Here is a 19907-nt window from a genome sequence, read left to right on the forward strand (position 1 = left end):
AATCATCTCTGGAAGATACATACTGTCTTGTTTGTGTTTTTATTCAGTATTTATACAGCTTAGTGCTTCAAGGTAGCTGCAAAGAACGAAAAGAACTTACCATTCTCTTTTTTAATCTCCTTTACAGAAGGACATGTCACTAAAGCCTCAGGAGCGGAAGGAGAAATGGGAGAGGCATCCAGGCAAGAAACCCAGAGAATCTGAGAACTGTGTGTCTGCTGAGCCAAGTGAGAATGGCCACAACAACGATGCCGGGAGCTCGGAGAGAGAGGCAGAGAGAGGCAAGGAGAGGATGAAGAAGAAACTGCCCTTGAAGCTGTCCAAACAGGTAGGGAAACAATCTCACCTGAAGAGATCTCTCGGCCTGGGGCGCTGTGAAGTGTTGGCCTTGCTGGGAGGTGAGGTTGTCCTTGTAATTGGCTTCTCTGGTTACCTGTGCTGGTGGAAGCAATGCCTCTCAAAAGACTTGTGGCCAAGTGCACAAATCCTGAGTTGAGGGCAGGTTCCATAAGCTGAAGGGGAAGCCAGGTGCACTGGGTAATGCAGGAAGGAAGGAGCAGGTGTCCCTGGTGCCTGCAGCTCTGAGACTTGTGGCTAAGTGCACAAATCCTGAGTTGAGGGCAGGTTCCATAAGCTGAAGGGGAAGCCAGGTGCACTGGGTAATGCAGAAAGGAGCAGATCTCCCTGGTGCCTGCAGCTCTGAGACAGTGCAGTGGTTCATACTGTGGATTTGTGGCCCTGATGGTCTTGAACACAAGCAGGGATCATCCATCAGATCCTAACCTCCTTTGGAGGAATTGTGGTGGGCAGTGTGCACCTGGAAGCTGCAGACTTGTATGGCCATCTCCTGACTGGAGTTTTGACTTACCCCAGAACAGAATGTTGAGGAGGAGAGGCTATTTGAGCATTTTAGAAGTGGAAATTAATTTTGCAGGAAGCTGTGCTCTGGGCACTCTTTCCTGTGTACCCTTCTACAATGTGCTGGAGCATTAATGAATGAAGAGTTGTGATGCTGGAGGGAATTAATCCAGAGCCTCCATCTGAGGCACAGTGTGTGCAGAGGGGCAGGTGACAAGAAAAGGCTCTGAGGCTGGCAGGCTCTTTATCTCCAACTGCTGCTCAGCAGGGAGGTTTGTGAGTGGCTGAGTGTGCATTCATGGCCTGGCAGTCCCATGGCACAGCAGCTTCTCTCCGTGGACACTTTCCCAGTTGTCCCTAACAGGGTGCCAAGTGGCAGCCAGTGGGAGCAGCAGCCTGCTTGACCTTACAGCATTTGTTCCGAGCTAGGAAATGCACTAAGATGAAAAAAGTGGGTTTTATTCTCCATTTCTCCAGCAGAAAAGAGCTGTTTAACTCAAGCCACCTTCTGTTCTGTGAAACTAATCCTGTGTGTGTGCCAGACAGCCAAAGATTGAATTGTCCAGTTACTGGAAATGTTTTTTCAGACTTGCAGTACTTAAACATTTAAAAATATGGTGAAGGTTATGTCATGTAACTCTCCCCTGTAACTTCTCCACCACATACTCTTTTGTGTTTCAGTATATTGATTTAGAAGGGCTCATCACATTTTAAATTAGAGATTCTCACGATCTGGTGGAAGTTATTTCTTCAGTTCTATTACACTGCAGGAAATGCAGTGCATGGCAGGGATTTGCATAGTTGTGGATTTGTGAGACAGTGGGGAGGTTTCCCATTCCTGCAAGAGGAAAAGGTTGTTAACAATGACAAGTTTCCTGGAATTTAGGGGGTGAATTTTGCATCTCAGGGTTATTAAACATAGGTTTATACCTAATTTGGATAGCTTACTGTAATTAATGCTAATTATATTGAGATGTTGCTTAGAAATTGCTGTTCAATTTGAACAGCAAATTCTACTCTCTTCTACTCTCATCCCTTCTCTTCACAATACTACTGAATTGTCATCTTTTCTATGCAGCCTCCTCTAATAAATCAAATTGGGCATTATAATTATGGCATTCTGCTAATCCTTGTAGAGAGGTGCAAAGTGGTAAGCTGATTTCAGTGCCAGGTTGTCTGCTTTGTTTAGAAAATTAGATTTATATTTCACTCCATTTGACAAAGCATCCAGATTGCTGTTGCTCTGAATATTTGGTTGTTCTGTACCTCGGGCTATGGGAAGAGGGCTGCAGGAACCAATCTGTCCTTTCCAGCCTATTGCTCCCAACTGTGTATAAAAATCATTCAAACACATTTATCTCTTGCTGTAACTAAGCAGAGGGAGGAAAAGGCATTTCAAATGGTCCTTTTGTCCAAGATTTGTCAGAGTTTGAGGCTGCTGTCAACACGTGTACACAGGGAAAGGTGCTGACTCCAAACTGCTGTTCCGCAATGGGGAGCAACAAAAGCTCTTGCAACCACCAGGTGTGTTGAGGAGTGAGGAGGTGTTCAGAGCTGTGGTGAATTCTGGTGTAGCCAGAGTGGCCTGCAGTAAATCCAGCCCCTCTGAAAGGCTGTGGCTGCCTCCAGCACAGGAGCATTCCTTAAATTGAGCTCATTGCCTTTCCAAAGGCCATGTCCAAAGCTAACCCATTGCCTGGGGAAAGGAATCCCCACCACAGCTGCAGACTGTGCTGGGGAGGGAGAGCAGCCTGTCAGCCCCTTTAAAAAGGGATTTAAAGGTTGGATGTATGATTTGATTTGATTAAGTAAGAGGTACATATAAGATGAAACCTCTCAGTTACACTGCTCCCTTATGTGTCCTATGTTGTTCTTCTGGTTTTTGGAGAATCACTCTGTGAACTTTGAGTCAGTCTTTGATTAGCCTGATCTGAGCTGTTCTTCTCTTTGCTCATTTCATTTTTGGAGTTGTTTATTCCTCTGAATGTGTGAGCACTGTGGATGTAGAACAGTTGGGATTTTGGTTTTTTTTTTTCCCTTTTTTTCTGCCCTTCCTGTACAATCACCACCTTCTGAAAAGAGCTGGGGCTAATAGGAAAGAGTTGCTGTTATTTCCAGTTAGTTTAACCTCGAGCTCTCTGTTTAGTCAGCTTGGGAGCATCATGGTGTGTTGAATATATTTAGCTGTTAAATGCTGCTGTAATAACACAGCGTTCTGCAGATAGTCATTTGTCACGAAGATTAGTGTCTTACACCTCCTCCTTCCTTTTCTCACCCACTGTTTAAATCACCCGGGATGAGGGCGAGTCTCGGAGAAGCTGAGGAGAGCAGGGTGGTGCAGTGTTTAGTGCTCATAGGAGCCTGGAGGAGAGGGCAGGGGAGCCAACAGGTCGCGTTTCTCTGGAGGTGTGACATCTCCGAGGCCTGAGCAGAGCTTCCTGCAGGGAGGGAAGGCACAGCCGATTCCCCAGCCTCGTTCACTGCCCAGCCCTCCCCAAACTGCTGAGTGCTGTCGGTGATTAATGGATCGTGTTGCCGGGCTGGAACTGCTAAATTGCATTAACAAGTTTGATTACCTATTCATGTGGTTTCTCTGTGATGCTCATCATCTCGTTATCCAACATTCATTAAGGGATGTAACACCCTCCCTGCCCCCCAGGAGGGCTGTGCTCTGGGTTACTGCTGATCTGAGCTGAAGGTGATACACCAAGTCATTTTTTCCATCCAGGATGCACGTTGTTTCTTCTGATGTCTGGGTGAAAATTGATAGCTCCTTTTCAAACCATTTATGTACCCTTGGCCCCATTTGTGCATAGTAGTGGGGGCCTTTCCCAAGACAGGTCTAGAAACTCATCTGGATAATGAAATACTGTGGAAAATTTCCTTTGGCATCATACTGCTCGTGCTGGCAGTTGGGCAATAGGACTGTGTAGCTGTTTAGTTTTACTTGTATTTTCCAGATAATGGTAAATAGTATTTATCATGCTTGGATGTGAAGCCATGGTGGGCTGGAGGCAGTGTGTGCTTAGTGGTGCACAGTTCAGAGGCTGAAATGTCCCTTTCTTAGCTGAGATTCAGCAGCCACATAGGAGAGTGAGTCTGAAAAATAACCTTTGGAGTCTTTATCTTTAGCCAGAGGACATGGATATGCCTGTTCTTCCATGGCTTAATAATGTAGCATTTGGAAGCTGAATTGTGTTTAAGAGGGTCTAGATATAACAGTAACTTATTCTGTTACCTTCAGTATCTCAGTTACTAAAACCCAATGAATTCTAGGCAGTCGGCTTACAAGGGAAAAAAAATAAAAAGAAGAAAGGTTGCCTTTAATGTGGGTTTTGGGGATTGGTTTGGTTTGGTGTGTGCTGCTTTGGTGTTTGCATTTCACTGCTTTTGAGCACTGAAATTATACAAACTAGTTTCTTTTTGTTTCTAATTGATGTTACCCTTTTTTTGTTAGCAGATATTGTTATTTAAACCTTCTTTGAAACTAAACAACAAAGCCAGAGGAAAAAAAAGTCTATTTTCTTTTAATCAGCAAAACGTTGCTTAAAAGCAGGATCCATTTCTACCTTTGTAAGTACAAGGCTGTACAATTTGGACATGAAAGCTCTTGCGGGGAGAGCTTAAAAAAGTGTTGGCTGGGAGAGCAGGGCTGATAAGGCAGCACCATTACCTGTGTGCAGCCTGTGTCCCAGATTTGGCCAGGCTGTCTGGACAGGAAAACCAGGATTGGGCTGTCCCCAGTGCCTTTGGCTCCATCCAGAGTGGCTGTGGCCGGAGCGAGGTCACCGTGCTCAGTGAGCTGTGATGCTGGGCTCCAGCAAAGCCTTCCCAAACACCAACTCCCTCCTGGGCTTGTGCACAGCCCGGCTGGCTGCAGAGCTCCTGGTGAGGGTGTAGGGCAGGGTCCTGGCCCCGGGGATTTGGGGGGAGCCCTTGTGTGGGCTCAGGCACAGCCCCAGATGGCCCTGCCCTGCTCTCTCACGCTAATCTGCGGCTGCAGAGGCTCCGCAGCTGCCTGGAAGCCACTGGGGAGCAGCTCTGAAATGGGCAGCACAGCATCCAGGCATTAGCTTTGCTAATCCAGGGCCTGAAATCAGCCTCATTTCAATCAATAGCAATCTGTTTGCACTGTCAGGAACTAATTTAAAAATCTGCTTTAAGTCCTGGTTAGGCACTTGGTATTCTGTTTTTTTGGATCAAAGTAGAGGGAAGCAGTGGGCATAGCACAGCAGTGGCAGGAGGAGGAAAAATCCTTTGTAAATAAAAAGTGGATGTTTATTTCCCAAATGAAACCCTGCTATTACAAAGAAGTGCTGTTGTTTTTGCTAAATTTATCCAAGAATTCATCAAGATTCCTGAAGTGGCTGCCGAGCCCGCTCTGCAGCAGAGGGAGAACTTTGCAGTGTGTGTAGTTTGTTTAAAATGCTGTACCAACACTAGACCATTAAAGTCTGCATTATAGCTGTGGCACAGGTAACTTCATCATGGCATTGCAGCCACCTTTGGAGAGCTACAGCACAGTTTCCATAACAGATTTCTGTAACACACTGCTTGAAGAGTAGTGCAAAACAGTGCCATAAACCCTCTGGGAACTGTGACAGGAGCAGCCTTTGCTTAAGCCAGAAATAATGTATTTCAAAACCCTCTGCAGTTCTGGTAGGGAAACACAAATTGAAGAGATCATGCTCGTTAGAATTGTGGGGTGTCCAATTCTTTTTAGACTAGTGCTGAAGAATGAAACGGAAGGATGTGCTGGATTTTACTACACTGCAAATATTATTTTCTGAACAGTGATGTAAAGCATGTTTTGGCTGCTGGAAGTGTGATATATAAGAGAATGTGGCTTTGTCTTTTTCACTGGATAGTGAAACAGTTGCTTGTCTGGAGCAGTGGGTTCCCCTTTTGTAGCTGACCCTCCTTTGCCAGGATGGGTGCTCCAAGTGCCCCACTTGTCTCTGGTTAAGCCACGCTGGTGCATGTTGTATGTGTGTGAAAAATCAAATCAGTTATGAGCTCCATGTTTTAAAACTCTTGCTGGTCACCTTTAACTTCTCTGCCTGCATTGAGATGACTGATAATGATTTTAGGTCACGTTTGCTTAAAGATAGCCTCAGAGAGGAGCAGAATAAAGGGAAACAAGGCAATCCTCTCTTCTCATGACAGTCTGTAAGTAGCTGTGAATGAATCTCATTATAGCAGCTTCTTTTGAAAGGCAGAAATAAAAAGGAAATTTCATTGCTAACAACTTATGTGGCATTAGATGCTATAAAAAAGGTTGGTGGTGGTCATTGGTTACATTGTTATAAAAGAAGAGCTAAATGGTCTGTAATTTAGAGACGGGGATTTAATTACATGAAGTAATTTACAGGAAGCTATAACCACTTGTATCTTTTTCTCTGTTGAATATAATTGGTTGACACAATGCACTAAGACCTCTTTCTTTTCCTTCTTCCTTCCTCTCACTTTGTATTATTTGTGGGTTTTTTGGGGAAGGTACCAAAATAAATCACTTCTGTTGGATCTTGTGATTTTTAGCAAGTTGAGAAATGGAGTAGTGTGGGCTATTTGAATAGATTCAGAGCCCTGGCTGGAGGTTTTAATTGTACATCTCTTCATAGCTGTGAGCAGGACAAGTTCCAGGTGTCCTGTGGGATGTGCAGACATTATTGCCAGGTTTAGTGTGGATGCTGCAGGAGGAGCTAGGACCCTGAAGGAGCCTTTTTGGATGTTGTTTTTCTGATTTGGACAAGAAGCATCTAAAAGGTTCCTTCATGTTGATTTGAGCACTGGCTGCCCAATATTTTAGCTAACTTTGCAGAAGAGGCTGGGATGAGTTACCTAATTGTAGCCTCTGTTCCTCTGCTCGCACCACACGTCTGCAGTGATATTTGGGATGGTCACAGGTATTTTTATTGGTGTGAAATAAGCACAATTGCTGCAGACAGCCAATATTCTTCTCCTAGCACACTTACCAGTGTGATGACTGAACCATCTGCACCACACCAGTCTAAATCTGAGCTGATTCCAAACAAACAAAACGACATCCCAAAGTCACAGGTGGCTGAGGCAGGATAAATACCTTTTCCATGAGGTCCTGTTCCTTTCCCCATGCAGAACTTGTCCTTGCTGACTGCTGGCCATGGCTCTCAGCTCCTGCAGGAGGCTGCTGGGGTACCCAGCGTGCCAGGATTGCTTTGGCAGCTGCCAGTCCTTGCCTGAAGTCATCCAGTGGCTCTGCTCCAGCTGACTTGGCTTTCCTTGTGGCAGCCTCTCAAAACTGAGCTATATTCCCCCCCTCAGTCCTTGTGGAACTCACCCAGAGCTGAGCTGTGTTCCACCTCCCAAAGCTGAGCTGTGTTCTGCCTCTCAGTCCTTGTGGAACCCAAATCTGAGCTGTGTTCTGCCTCTCAGTCCTTGTGGAACCCAAATCTGAGCTGTGTTCTGCCTCTCAGTCCTTGTGGAACCCAAATCTGAGCTGTGTTCCACCTCTCAGAGCTGAGCTGTGTTCCACCTCTCAGAGCTGAGCTGTGTTCCGCCTCTCAGTCCTTGTGGAAAGTCTGCTCGACTTATTGAACTGAATAGTAAAAACAAGGAAAAAAACTCTTTCCAGGGGAAATCTTATCCACTGGAATAACATTGCTAAAAGGGTCCAGGGAGGAGGGAATGGATCAAGGAAGGGGTGTTGTCCAGGGCAGCCTGAGTAACAGTGCCACGATGAGCAGCCCTGTGATGCTGTGACATTGCAGCCTCCTGGAAGGTGGCACTAGATCTCGTGAAGTTGTTTTTCTGTTCGTTCTCAAAACTTTCAAGTGGTCATAGGGCAATATTTTTTAATTTGACATGACATTTATTGGCTGTAGTGTCAGTCAGAAAGATGTCTTTGGAGTTAGAGCTTCAGTCCTTTTAGGATGGAAGCTGGAGGTAGCTCAGCTGGACATTGTGCAATACATCTGCAGCTTTAACATGAAAAAATGAACGTTCCAGTTTCCAGTTACTTTTTAGCTCCTCTGGAGCAATTTTCAGTGTATAAAGGTGTAAATGAGGATGACAAAAAGAGTCATATTGAGTGTTGCCTGAACTGAGGGCTTTGAACTTGTTCCACATTTGTACATGTGCTCCTTTCCTTCCTGGTTCAGGCTGCAAAAAGCGATGATATAAAAATAAAGCATTTATTCTTTCCTTACTGCATAGGAATAACCATAACAACTGAACAAAGCTGAGGTCCTCAAAACCCAAACCTCATTCTGTAGAGCTGGATTTGGTGTTTTCCCACCGTGTGTCCATGCCCTCTGTCAGAGGGGCTGGCAGTGTCACCTGGAATGCTCCTGGGCCATGGCTGGGAGCCACTGGAGATTGCCTCCCCATTCTCGTCTCTCACTTTCCTTGCCACTGCCTCATTTTGTTCATAAAGCAGCTTGTAATTGAGTGTTTGACAAAGAAGTGTTTACAAGCAGTGTTTCTTGTGCATAACTGCCTAGCTGAGGGGAATAACAATTTGGGTCTGAGTTTCAGCCCTCCTTTGTCACTGTCGTATCATCGTCACTGGCAGAGCTGTCTCTGCTTAAAGAGAAAGATGGATTAAAATTGTTCCAGGGCATGGCACCCCAATGGGAATGTGTGGTCTTGGAAGAAGCTGCCAGCTTTTCTTTGTGGCCCCTGCTTGTCCTTTTGTCAGTGTCCTGATTTTGAGTTCACCAAGGTGCTAATTAATTACCAGGTGAGGTGACTTGGGGGTTTTTACACCCCTGGAGTCTGCTGTTTTAGGGGGAATTCTATTCTAGCCATATGAAATGTGATGGTTGGAGTTCTGCCAGATTTTAAACCTTCTCTAGGCATTGTGGTGGGTGAGATGCTGTCCTGATCTGTGTGGGGGTATGGTTGGAGTTCAGTCTTCATGGGTTGAACTGACAATGCAGATGGGACTGGTGTAATCAGAATAAAAGCCACGTTTAGCTATCACACAGGAAGAAAGGGGCTCTAGGATTAAGCTTTTTAGTTCAGGCAGCATGTGGGTGTTTCAATTGTCCATGGTAAAACCCTCCTGCAAATTATGCCAACCGGGCAGGGTGTGAAGGGAATAGAAGCAATGAAGTTGTGCATGAGTAAGGAACAGCTCAGGCTTTATTTAGACCCATTATAGGCCATTAGCAAAGGGTTTTTTTTTCTTTTGAGGGGAGTGTCTTTTAAAGGGGCTGTTTGCAGGAATTAGCATGTTTGTTCAGGAGTGATGGGAGCAAGCAAAAGCAATCCCTAGAATAACCCACAAATAACCAGAGGCACATGGAGCTCCAGCATGGGGGGCTGAATGGGATGGTTCCCCTTAATGCTGGTACCAGTCTGTGACTCAAACCCTCACACAGAGCGAAAAGAAATAAATCACAACACATGAAACAAAAGTCATGCAGTCAGGCATGAGTAAGACTGGTACTCAGCCTTGTGGCCAGTGAGATTAACTCCTTTCCTGCTGCTTGATGCAAGCCTGAAGTGATTTCTGTAGCAAGTTTGCCAGCGTCAAATCTGCTCTTCTGGGTAGAGTTATTGCTTATTGGTTGATGCTGGTGTGTTGAGCAAAACCAGACCAAAGTCAGAGCTTTACTGATAAAACTAGGAGGGGGTTAATGTGATGACTGCACTGCTCAGAGCATCTGTGAATTAGTGCTGTTGCTTGTCAGAGTTATTTGACTGTAGCAATGTACTGAGCTGGTAAATTCCTGTAAGGAGATGACCACACCACTCTCACACCCAGAGTGACCTTTATTTGTCCTCATGCAAAGAACTGCAGGTGTTTTGCTAAGACATCTTCCAAATCTCCATAGTCTTGTTCTGAATCATCCTGCTGCTTTGAGGAGCTCAGTAAATAAACAGTGTGGTTTTATATGCCTGTACAAATGCTGGTCTCTTACAGCTGGGTATTTCCTCCCTGTTTACCTGACTTGTCAAGAGCAGAGGCAGAAGAAAAATGTCTTTGTGACAGCTTTTTTTTTTTTTTTTTTTTCTCCTGATAGTGAAGCAAAGGAATAAAGGGATTATTTTTTTTTCCCCAGACAGTCTACCCACAGCAGCAGCACCAGGGACATGTAGTAAATTGATCAAGGAACATATTTGACCTTAGGGCTGCTTGTTAGAGAACATTGTTATAGGCACGTTGTAATAGCAGATGTAATAAAGTCTGCATTGTCCCAGAGAAAAAAACCAAAACAGCAGCATGTTTTGTGGTGGGTTTTTTGTTGGTGTTGGTGGGGTTTTTGTGTGTGTGTTATTTAGTAGGAGCTGCATTGTTGTCTAATAACCCTGGGTCACCTCAAATAGGCATAAGCCTAAGGCAGAGCCAAAAGCAGGTGTTTTGGTAGTTAGAGGTTTCACTGACCCAAGAAACAGGGAGAGAATATTTTTCAGGAATTAGGTATCTATATAGTGCTTTGTGTTCATCCAGCTATCACATACCTTTGTAAAGATTATTTCAAAAACCCATTTTTATTGCTGCAGCGTTTGAATCCTAGCTCCTTGAATTGCATATTTTTCTTAACTTTTCTCCAGTTATACAATTACCACCACTCTGGATCTCAGCATTTACTGACCTGCCAGTGCACTTTAAGAATAGGGATTTATTTACAGTCCCATGATAGCTGCTCATCAGAAATGATTATTTTTCTATGAGAGTGTTTCGGTGGCTTGAGACTTGGTGCTTGTGAAGGCTGAACACATCTATGTGTTCTTCCTATGAATTAAAAAATACAGAAGATGATAAGCTTTGTTGTGAGTTTCCTCCCTGTGAGGGTGGGGCTGCCCCATCCCTGAAGTGTCCAATTCCAGGCTGGATGGGGCTGAAATTGCCCCCATAAGGGTTCAGTTAGTTGAGAGCCCAAATCCCAGTGACTTGTTGATGCAATGTGCCCCTTGTTCACTTCAGCACTTACACAAATCCCACAGATCAAGTTTACTCTCATTTCTTATTTCATATTCCGACATCTTTCACTAGAATAAATGTCTTTCTTCTAGCTTGATAGATCCAGGCACATAAAATGTACAAGCTGTTTTAAGATGTTTGTTGTGCTCCTTTAATGAGACTCAAAATAAGATTTCTGATCATTCCAGAGGCATCATGTGCTCATTTTCCTAATGGCTATTATTTATTTATTTTGGCAGGACGTCTGTAACTTCCATAGGCAATAACAGCAATTTCTCCTGCTTCAGCTGTGTTCATTTGCAGGCTGTAGACAAGGAGAGGATTTCTGCAGCCCTCAGCACCACGTGGCCCACATTGATCAGGTGTATCCTGCTGTTCAGGGACCTGTGGGGATGAGCTGTCACAGCCTCAGGTGCATCTGCTAAACCTGCTGAAAAGCTGAAGGGCTTTTCCACTTGCTTCCTGCAGCAAAGGCTGTTAATGCAGCTGCACAAATTGGAGCCCTTAGTTAATTCCTGGTTAGGTATTGACACACTTGTTGACTTGCAGCTTGTTCTGACAGAATCAGGATTTAATCAGCAAAAGTCAGTCTTTTCTTTCTGCCTATCCAAAAAATGAGCTGTTTCCAGTGCTGAACTATATATGTTACAATAGAAATTAAGCAAGTGATAAATTCTTTTTCATTATCAGATAGTTTCTTTCACCTAGTAGTCACTCTGTAAGGAATTAACCTGTACATGATATTTTTATTTCTGTGTTGAGTATGAATCTTGATCTCTAGTGTGATGGTACTTGGGATCTGAGTTGGATTTTTTTATTTTTCCAGACTCTGCAGACACATAATTTTAAAACCCCTTCTCATTGTTCTCCTCAAAAAATAACTCTGGGAGAGGAGGAGAGGCCATATTCTTGCCAGTAATGCTGGTAAAGTTGTTGAGTTTAAAGGATTTGTGCTATTAGATTATTGGGCAAGAGGATGAATTGCTTAGCCATCCTTATCTGTAGTGGGGAGAAAATAATTTTTACTTAATTTTAAAAATGGCTGCAATACACAGAAGAAAAGTAGCAGGGGACATGATGATTATTGTGTTACCATACAGGAAAATACAAAACTATGTTTTCAACCTAAAGAAGGCAGAGAGGAGGTCATTGCTGTAGGAGTCTGGGTCTTGCAGGGTATAAGGGACCAGCCTTAAGCTGTGGAGCCTCATCATCCACAGACTTGTCTGGATTTGGAAGCAGCCCTGGCACATCAGCTCAGAGCTGACTCAGAGCACAGCCAGCTGGTTCAGATGGAGGACAGGGGAACAGTGACTCCATCCAAGTCAGGATTTCTGCATCATGCCAGATGAATGTGCCAGGTCAGGTGCCCAGGATGGGTGCCAGCATCGGGTTTCAAGGACTTGCTCAGAGGTGCTGAGCACCATTCAATGATTTAATCCAGCAAGAACCTTGCAGAAATCTCTGGCAATTGCTGAGGATGATCTAATGCTGGTATTAATCATCATCTCATGATTGAGAACTAGGTGCGAGTGCTGAGGGTGTTTCCACAGCACAAACCCAGGCAAGGATCTTGATAGCAAACTCGCTGAGCCAGTTTTTAAGCCTAACCATTTTATTTTTCTTAATTATATACCCTCTAAAAGTCTTCTAGGGTGAAGAGCTAGTTAGAAGTACTGAATGTGTAATTTTGTGGTTTTCTGTCCTTGGTAACTGGCTTCTTGGGTAGCTTTAGGAAGGAATAGATCCAGTTAAGGAAGCTTCAAATAGGGCTCAGGTATCTACTGCTCTGAAATAGCCCCACTTGATTATGAGCTTAGAGTGTGAAATGTACATAGAGCTGATTGCAGTGAGCCAAACAGGCTTACCAAGAAAAAAAATAAATCTGCAATTCAGTGTTAATTCATTTATTTTATTCTTCCCAGAAGTGGCATTTGGTTATGTGTTGCCCTTAGCTCAGAGACCCAGCCTTACACCTCTCATTTGGTCCTTTGCTTTCCTCACTGACCTCAGGTGGGAAGTGGCAAAAGGAGCTGTCAAGGTCTAACTGGGTGTGAGGGTGGCAGATCCGTGCTTCAGGGCGTTTGGCATCCAAAAGATTTTTCCTACCATAAGATGGGAGGGAAATAGCAGCTGCTGGTGGGTTGTGTTGGCACCTCCGGTGTTGGTGGCTTACATTCTGTTTGCTGAAACTAACTGGAAAATATTCCGAATTCTTAAAATTCTGCCTGCCCAGCAGAATCCATGGGGAGTGTGGCATTCCTGGGCATGGGAATGGTTGCCTCATTTAGCAACAAGTAATGACTACTCAGTGGCACAGGCTTCAGCAGAGAGGAGGAGCAGGAATGCAGGCCCATGGGGATCCCAGCTTGTTAACCTGGGCTCTGCTACCTCATGTGTGCTACCTGGAAGGAGATCTGGGGTGCATTCATCCATGGCACAGCTCTACCTGGGCTTTGCTGTGTACGTGTTCCCGTGGAGCTGCTCGTCTGGAAGGGGGACAGTTGGGCTTTGTGTGAGTGTGAATGCATGTGCATGTCTGTCAGGTTTACTCTTGCAGCTTAGCTTAATTCATTACATAAAGCCTGTTTGTCACACATGGCTTTAAATATCCACGGGCCAGTCTCATGTACTGACTGCAGTGTCAGTTGTAAATACAGTGAGGAAAGGAGGCAGTTTACCTCAGATCCAAGCACAGGGGATGAATGTGGCCTGTGATGGGAATCCTGCTCCTGACCCAGTGCTGTACCTGCCTTCACTGAAGCACCAGAGGTTCAAGTGACTTGTCAAAGGCTGCAAAGCAAGGGAGCAGCCCCACTGACATTTGATATCAGGAGCCTTCTGCTTCCCAGTCTGCTGCTGATTTACACTTTCATCCTTCAGTACACATAACTGCTGCTTGAATTAAGCCGTGACACATCTTCACTTCAGTGTAAAATGATTTCAAGTTAGACCTTGCAGAAGGAATGTTGTTCCTCCCGCAAACACCACGCAGGTTCAGCCCGTTCCCACCTGGTCCTTGTGCCAGTTGAGCAGCACCAGCTAATAAATTACAATTATTGAGGTCTCAATCCATCATGTCTGAGCCGTGGTGCTGCCTGTTCCACTGCATTGACCGGGGCCGTTTGCTGGCTGCTAATGTGCTGCGGTTTTACTCTGTCTTGTCCCGTAATGATGGCATCCCTTGTACCAATTTGAATCCTATTAGATTGCAATTAATTTCTCTCTGCTGCAAACTGAGGCTGAGTCAAGTGCTGTTCAGAGCAGAGCTTACAACACGGATGTATCACAAGGGTGAAGTGCTAAGAACCCAGCCTGAACAATTTTTTAATCTGTGCTTCATGTTCCCCAACTTCCCTAATGGCACTAATTAGCAAAGCAAATTCCTTGCTTTGGGAGCAGAGTGTGAGCAAGTGAGGAGCAGAAGGATATAACTGGTTGGAGAATGAGAATCAGAAAGGAGGGCAATTGCAGAAAGCTGTTCTTGTGGGGGAGGGATCTCTGCCTGCAGGTACAAGAGGTTTTTATTTCACTGCAGTGGGACATTCTGCTACAAGACTTGTTGAGCTGGCTTTGTTTCACAGTGAGTCATTTAATGCATGGAAAGTCCTGCTGCAGGATCCATGAGGAGCCTATTCAGGCATTGCTTTGATGTCCTTGGTAGGAAAGTGCCTGGGCAAGGTTAGTTCTGTGTCAGGATCAATGTTTCTCTGGCAGTGCAGGTGCAGCCTCATGGGCACAGACAATGCACAGGTGCATTGAAACTCCTCCCTGAGAGGGAAATCCTCAGGGCCCCAGGAAATCTTAAATGATCTTCCTCAGCTCTGTTTCTGTAAACACCCTGAGAATGCCAACACACAGTGCAGTCACTTAGAGAATAGCTGAAGTTGCTTCCTGGGGGAAAATTGAAAAAAAAAAATAATTCTTGGGACAAGAACCCCCATCTGTCCTTCTTGGTTGTCAATGCAGTGCTGGAGCTGTGCTTTCAGTGCTAAATAAATATGTAAATGTCAGCATGCAGTCATAAAACAGTTTTGTTTCGTAGTTCAAGTTCAGATTTTGGAGAAGGAGCTTGATTGCACCATCACAATGCGGTTTCTGCTGGATAGATTGATTCTTGGAAGCAAACTAGATTAATACTGGGAGGAGACGGATTTAGAATTCATCCTTCTCTGTGGTTTCTATAAACTGAGCAATACTTCTGGGCTCTTTGTTGCTCTAGCAATTTTCTCTCTGTTGGATGATGACCCTTTCAATAAGTGGTCATCCACATTGAATTTTTCTGACTCAGAGCTTTAAAAACAGGGCTTTTTATTGACTATAGAATTCCCATACTGTAGCTTGACCTCGCTGTCGGCTTTCTTTGGAGACTACACAGAGATTTCAGCTAATGCCAAAAGAAGCCGTTCACCTTTTAAGCTTTCTTTTCCCTGGCTCATAATCTACATCTGAGTGAAATATAAAGTGTTGCTTATCTGCCATCTGCAAAGCTTCAGTAAGCTCTGGGCTACAAGAGCCCAGCAGCTCTGACACAGCTCTGCAGCACCGGAGCTGCCACAGCCCTGGCACTGATGGCTTTTGGGGCAGGCAATTGCTCAGACAAAATGGGAATATTGCCTTAACTTTCTTTACTTATAGAACCACTCACATTGGAAAAGAGCTCTAGGATCAAGTATTGCATGTAAGCTTTGTGAACTTACTGTCATTTATTAACTTATGATTGTTGTCACATATGACACTGAGAGCCCGCTTGGCTCCCTTCAGCAAAGGGAATGGAATTCTACTCAGTGTAAACCCAAACAAGAAAAGGAAATGCTCTTGCATATTCATATTTGCAATTTGTATTTGAAATCTCACATTATATTTGTTCCAAATGGCCTTTCACTGAGAGTTTAGAGCTCTCAGCACAAAAAAGATATTTGGGGTGGGATAGGAAGGAGAAGGAATGAAGGAGAGGATGCAAAGAAATTAAGAAAGCTTCTAAAGTACAATTCCAGTATTGTTTGTCAAGCTGAAATGGTTTTATCTTTAATTTTGAGGCAGGCACTCTGAATTTCATATGCTGCTTTCCTCCTTAATTAAGTAATTTTGTTCTACTGCAAATTTATACCGTGTCTTACTACTGTAAGTAAGTGGCTACAATATTACCTCTAAGCAAGGCTTCTTGAAATGATTAAAAGTTGATGTTTATGTGTGCCTGTAGTTTTGGGGCCTTTCCACTGGAAAGAAATATTTCACCCTGATTTATACTACATGAAAATCCCCTTAATCATAGCAGGAACAAAGGTGGTTTCTGGAGTGAGGTGCAGAAGGTGTGTGGGTCATCTCTAGATCCACAAATGACCTTCAGCAGGTTATTTAAGGTGCTTTGGTCACAACTGTTCCATGTCTAAAGGCAGGCATAACACCTTCCTATTGCACACAGGACTTGCAGGTTGACATTTTGTGACCATTACGTATTCCAATATTGCTGAGACTGGGATAGGCTATAAAAAGAACCACTCTAACCTTCCATGTGCTAGGAGTAGGAATTTGACTTTCAGGCTCCCTTCAGAGCACCCCGAATATAAAGCTATCAAATCTGCATGTCAGATTACAGAATAATGTAAATGGTGGATGTTGGTGGATGAAGGGTACTGATGGCAGTCTCTGGATCCTGTCAAAGTGCTACAGAATCAAACTTGGGAAAATGAAGGTTTTGAGAGTACCTTGTTAGGTTTGTATGGGGATTTCATGCTGGGGTTTTGCTCTGAATTACTCTGTGCTGCTTAGCAGAGGAGAGGTGGTGACTTCACAACTGCACCCCTGGGCTGAGTGCAGCCTAGGAGAGATGTAGGCTTTTTTATCTGTACTTGGGAGGTATCTCTGGATGATGGACCCCTGATTTACCCTAAAATAAAAAAATATAGGAGAGGGTAGGTGCATCAGGCTGACACATGCTGATTTGAGTGGGAAGGGAAGGGAGGCACAGCTCAGCAGGTTGAGGTGGAGCTCCAGGGAAGCAGGGCAGGTCTCCATCGCTGTTCCCAGCGTGGAATGCTGGATTTGCCCACCATGGCTTCCCATCTGCCCCCTCCTCCTGAGAGCTGCTTTGCCCTGCAGGCTGCCCCAGTGACTCCAGTGAGTGCTGGAGACTGACTGTGAGCTGGTTGCAGTCAGAGGAGATATTTTCACAGTTTACATTGCCCCAGGGTCTGACCTGTGCTCCCCTCTTTGCAGCTCTCCCTTCTCTCCGTGCCAGGGATGTGAAATCCAGAATCTCTCCTAACATGCACTTGGCAATTTGTGTCTGTGTCTCTCCAGCTGGAAGGGTAGTGGGGATTGTGTGCATTGATTGCTGACCCTTTGAAATGTTGGCTCTTCCAATTGCTTGAATTTTTTATAAATATTAAGTCTCTGCATAAATGATCTTGTACAACTTCTACAAAGCATAAAAGAGGAGAGGTTAAATTGAAAATGAGGTATATTGGACTTCAGAGCACAAAGATAAATACGTATTTAAGTTGAAGTTTAAATGAATAGTTCCTCTGGATATGTACTAGTGGGTGCAGAGGGTAATTTTTTTCCTTAACCTTAATATGTTCCACTCTAGCCGTGCAGATCTAATTAGTGAGAGCAGCACTAGCAGGGCTGAGGCACTGTCACTGTGCAGGCAAACTGGGCAAGGCAAAAGGAAACCAGAGTCAATACTCTGGGCTTTTTCCCCACTTGTCATCAAGTTTCATTCCTCTCAGTCCTGGCAACTTGCTGATGTTTCCCATCAGTGGCCTGGCCAGGGAGGATATTCCATATGCTGCATAAACCCAGGACATCACTGGAAAGGGTGGGCACTCCAAATATACTGCAAGCTAGTAACTCTTGCATTATTTATCTTTTGGTTTGGTTTCCTTCCTTTTTCTTTGACTTTTCTGGAGCTGCTGGTTCTTAGGATGAGTGATGCATGAAGACAGTAAGTGATTGCCAATCCTGTGCTGTTTTCAGTGGTTTTTAGCTGGTGCACCTTCATGGATGTGACCATCTCCATTTGTTCCTCTGCCACTTGACATGTCCTGTTTGGCTTCTTACAGAAGTGCCAGATTTTGCATAGATCCATCTGTGTTCTTCTCAGGGGCCCTATTTGGAAAACACATTTTCCAGGCAGGAAGTTTTTCAGGAGTACTGCTGGGTGCTTGTACAGTAACACAGACAGAGCCCTTGTGAATATCCTCAAAGTGCAGACGTATTTTCAGATCAGAGATGGATTTAAAAAGTTAAAAAAAAAAAAACATTTTTTTGTGTAAGAATTAATTGATTGTGATTTCTGCATTATTGTAACATGAATCACAACTGTTGGCAAGTCATAACAATTTTGCAGCTCTCACAAAAATGGGAGTTAGGCCCATGGCTTTGAGAATTCCCGTGACTTTGTTTTGTAAGCAGTCATAAACTGTTTTATAAAGATAAACTAGTGAAAGATTTGGGTTGTGATCTGGAGATAAGGAAGTCCTCTATGCTGGTTGTTTAGAGTTATCAAACCTAGTGTTCAGAATCATAATATTGTCCTCAAAATAGATGATAGTTCAGCATAAAATATTTAAATCTGTATACTTGCCATTTAGGTACATAACTTAAAAATCCTGCAGTTATAAAGGCTGATTTAAAGGCATTTTGAAAGGAAGAAAATTTAGATTTTCAGATTTCAAGACTCCAGGGTGTTGAATTTGAGAAAAATCTACTAAATATCAGAAGACTGCCAACTCTCTTGAGCTAATGACTGTGTTCTCCTGTCACAATGGTTGTGCTTCATTTTGCATTATAATGTTGTCTAACAGCAAGTGGCACTTCTGATTCTTTTGTAATTTCCAAGCAAAATGCTGTTTGCAAAATAAACATGCTGAGCATTTCCTAAACCTAATGTCATCAGCAGAAGTGAACTGCATAGCTGGGTCAGTTCTTTGGTGGAACAGAGATGGCTGGCTTCTCTTAATGGTTCTGCACAGATGTGAGCCCCAAATTGTTTTCTTCCTTCCTTCAGCTTGAGCAGACTGCAGCTGTGCTGTGTCAATTTATTGCTGTGCAGTGGAGAATGAAGCAAAACCTTCCCACTTTGCTGCTTTTCAACAGAATTGACAGTAAGACAAAGCAGAATTGCTGTGCTGCTGTTCTTGGAGCACTGCTCTGGTGAGATGGCCCAAGGATGGCTGCCACACCACGGGGTTTGAGCACAGCAAAAGGGAACTGAGCCATTGCTCCTTTATATCAGCCCTCATATCAGCCCTCCTTAGGGAAGGGAGAGAGGGAAAAACAAAAATGGTTTTGCTTAACTCCTGTTCTGTGGATTGTTCTAGCATTTAATTTAAAATAATAATCTAAATAATATAACAAGAATATGTTATGTATTCTAAAATATAGTAAGTGAGGAAGGTGGCAGGGTGAGCAGGGATGTAGAGACCTGGTATTTCTTCTCTCCATCTTCTAATGCTAGAAATTGATGTATCTGTAACAGTGAAGCTTATGTAGTAGTGGGCCAACTTTACTGGGATGTGATCAAAGGGGTTTTTTTTGCCAAGATTGAGTTTCTTCCTCAGAGAAGCCTTCAAAATTTAAGGGTAAGTGCCATTAATAAGCATGGTTACTGTCGCCTCTTCACATATGCAGTGAAGTTGATCAGCCTGGTGTTTGTGAAACACTGCCCTGCATTAGATGAAAACCTTGAAGCTTGAGTGCAGGACATAACTCTTGGTAATAATCAAGTAGCTACAAAATTTACCTTCTGCTGTCAGTTTGTTAGTGTTCTGCAGAAGAGTTCTCATTGCAGTGTTGCAGATGCAGGCTTGTGGTGGGGCTGGATTCACTGTGGGTATCCAGCAAACAAACAGGGGCGGGCTGGAAGCAAACTCCATGCCTCTGTTCCCAGCTGCTCTGGTGGGCTGCATTTCCTCCCTGCATTAGCAGTGCAGATAACTTTGAAGAGCAAAACCACAGGAGAGCAGTCGGGCATGCAGTGGTGTTTGAGTTTGTTCCTCCACATGGTGGTAAGTGCTGCAGTTAGCTAGCGCTGTAGGAAAGCTGCGGGTAAACGTTGATTCATGTGTTTGAGGGGATCCGCTCCGGCAGCGGGGGAGGCACTGAAGTTGTCTCTCTGCGTGTGTGTAGGAGG

General features: G+C 44.2%; 1 protein-coding gene across 16 annotated transcripts in view; it reads left to right on the top strand.

The window, feature by feature from the left end:
• Window positions 1–19907, top strand: part of FBRSL1 (fibrosin like 1) — a 495650-nt gene that overhangs the window by 134121 nt on the left and 341622 nt on the right. For all 16 annotated transcript variants that reach the window (XM_058036818.1, XM_058036824.1, XM_058036832.1 and 13 more), the window contains exon 2: window positions 128–328. In XM_058036818.1, coding sequence (XP_057892801.1) covers window positions 128–328 — 201 coding nt within the window. The remainder of the gene's footprint in view (window positions 1–127; window positions 329–19907) is intronic.

This window comes from Melospiza georgiana, chromosome 18 (assembly GCF_028018845.1).
Source record: "Melospiza georgiana isolate bMelGeo1 chromosome 18, bMelGeo1.pri, whole genome shotgun sequence".
Classification (NCBI taxonomy): Eukaryota; Metazoa; Chordata; class Aves; order Passeriformes; family Passerellidae; genus Melospiza; species Melospiza georgiana.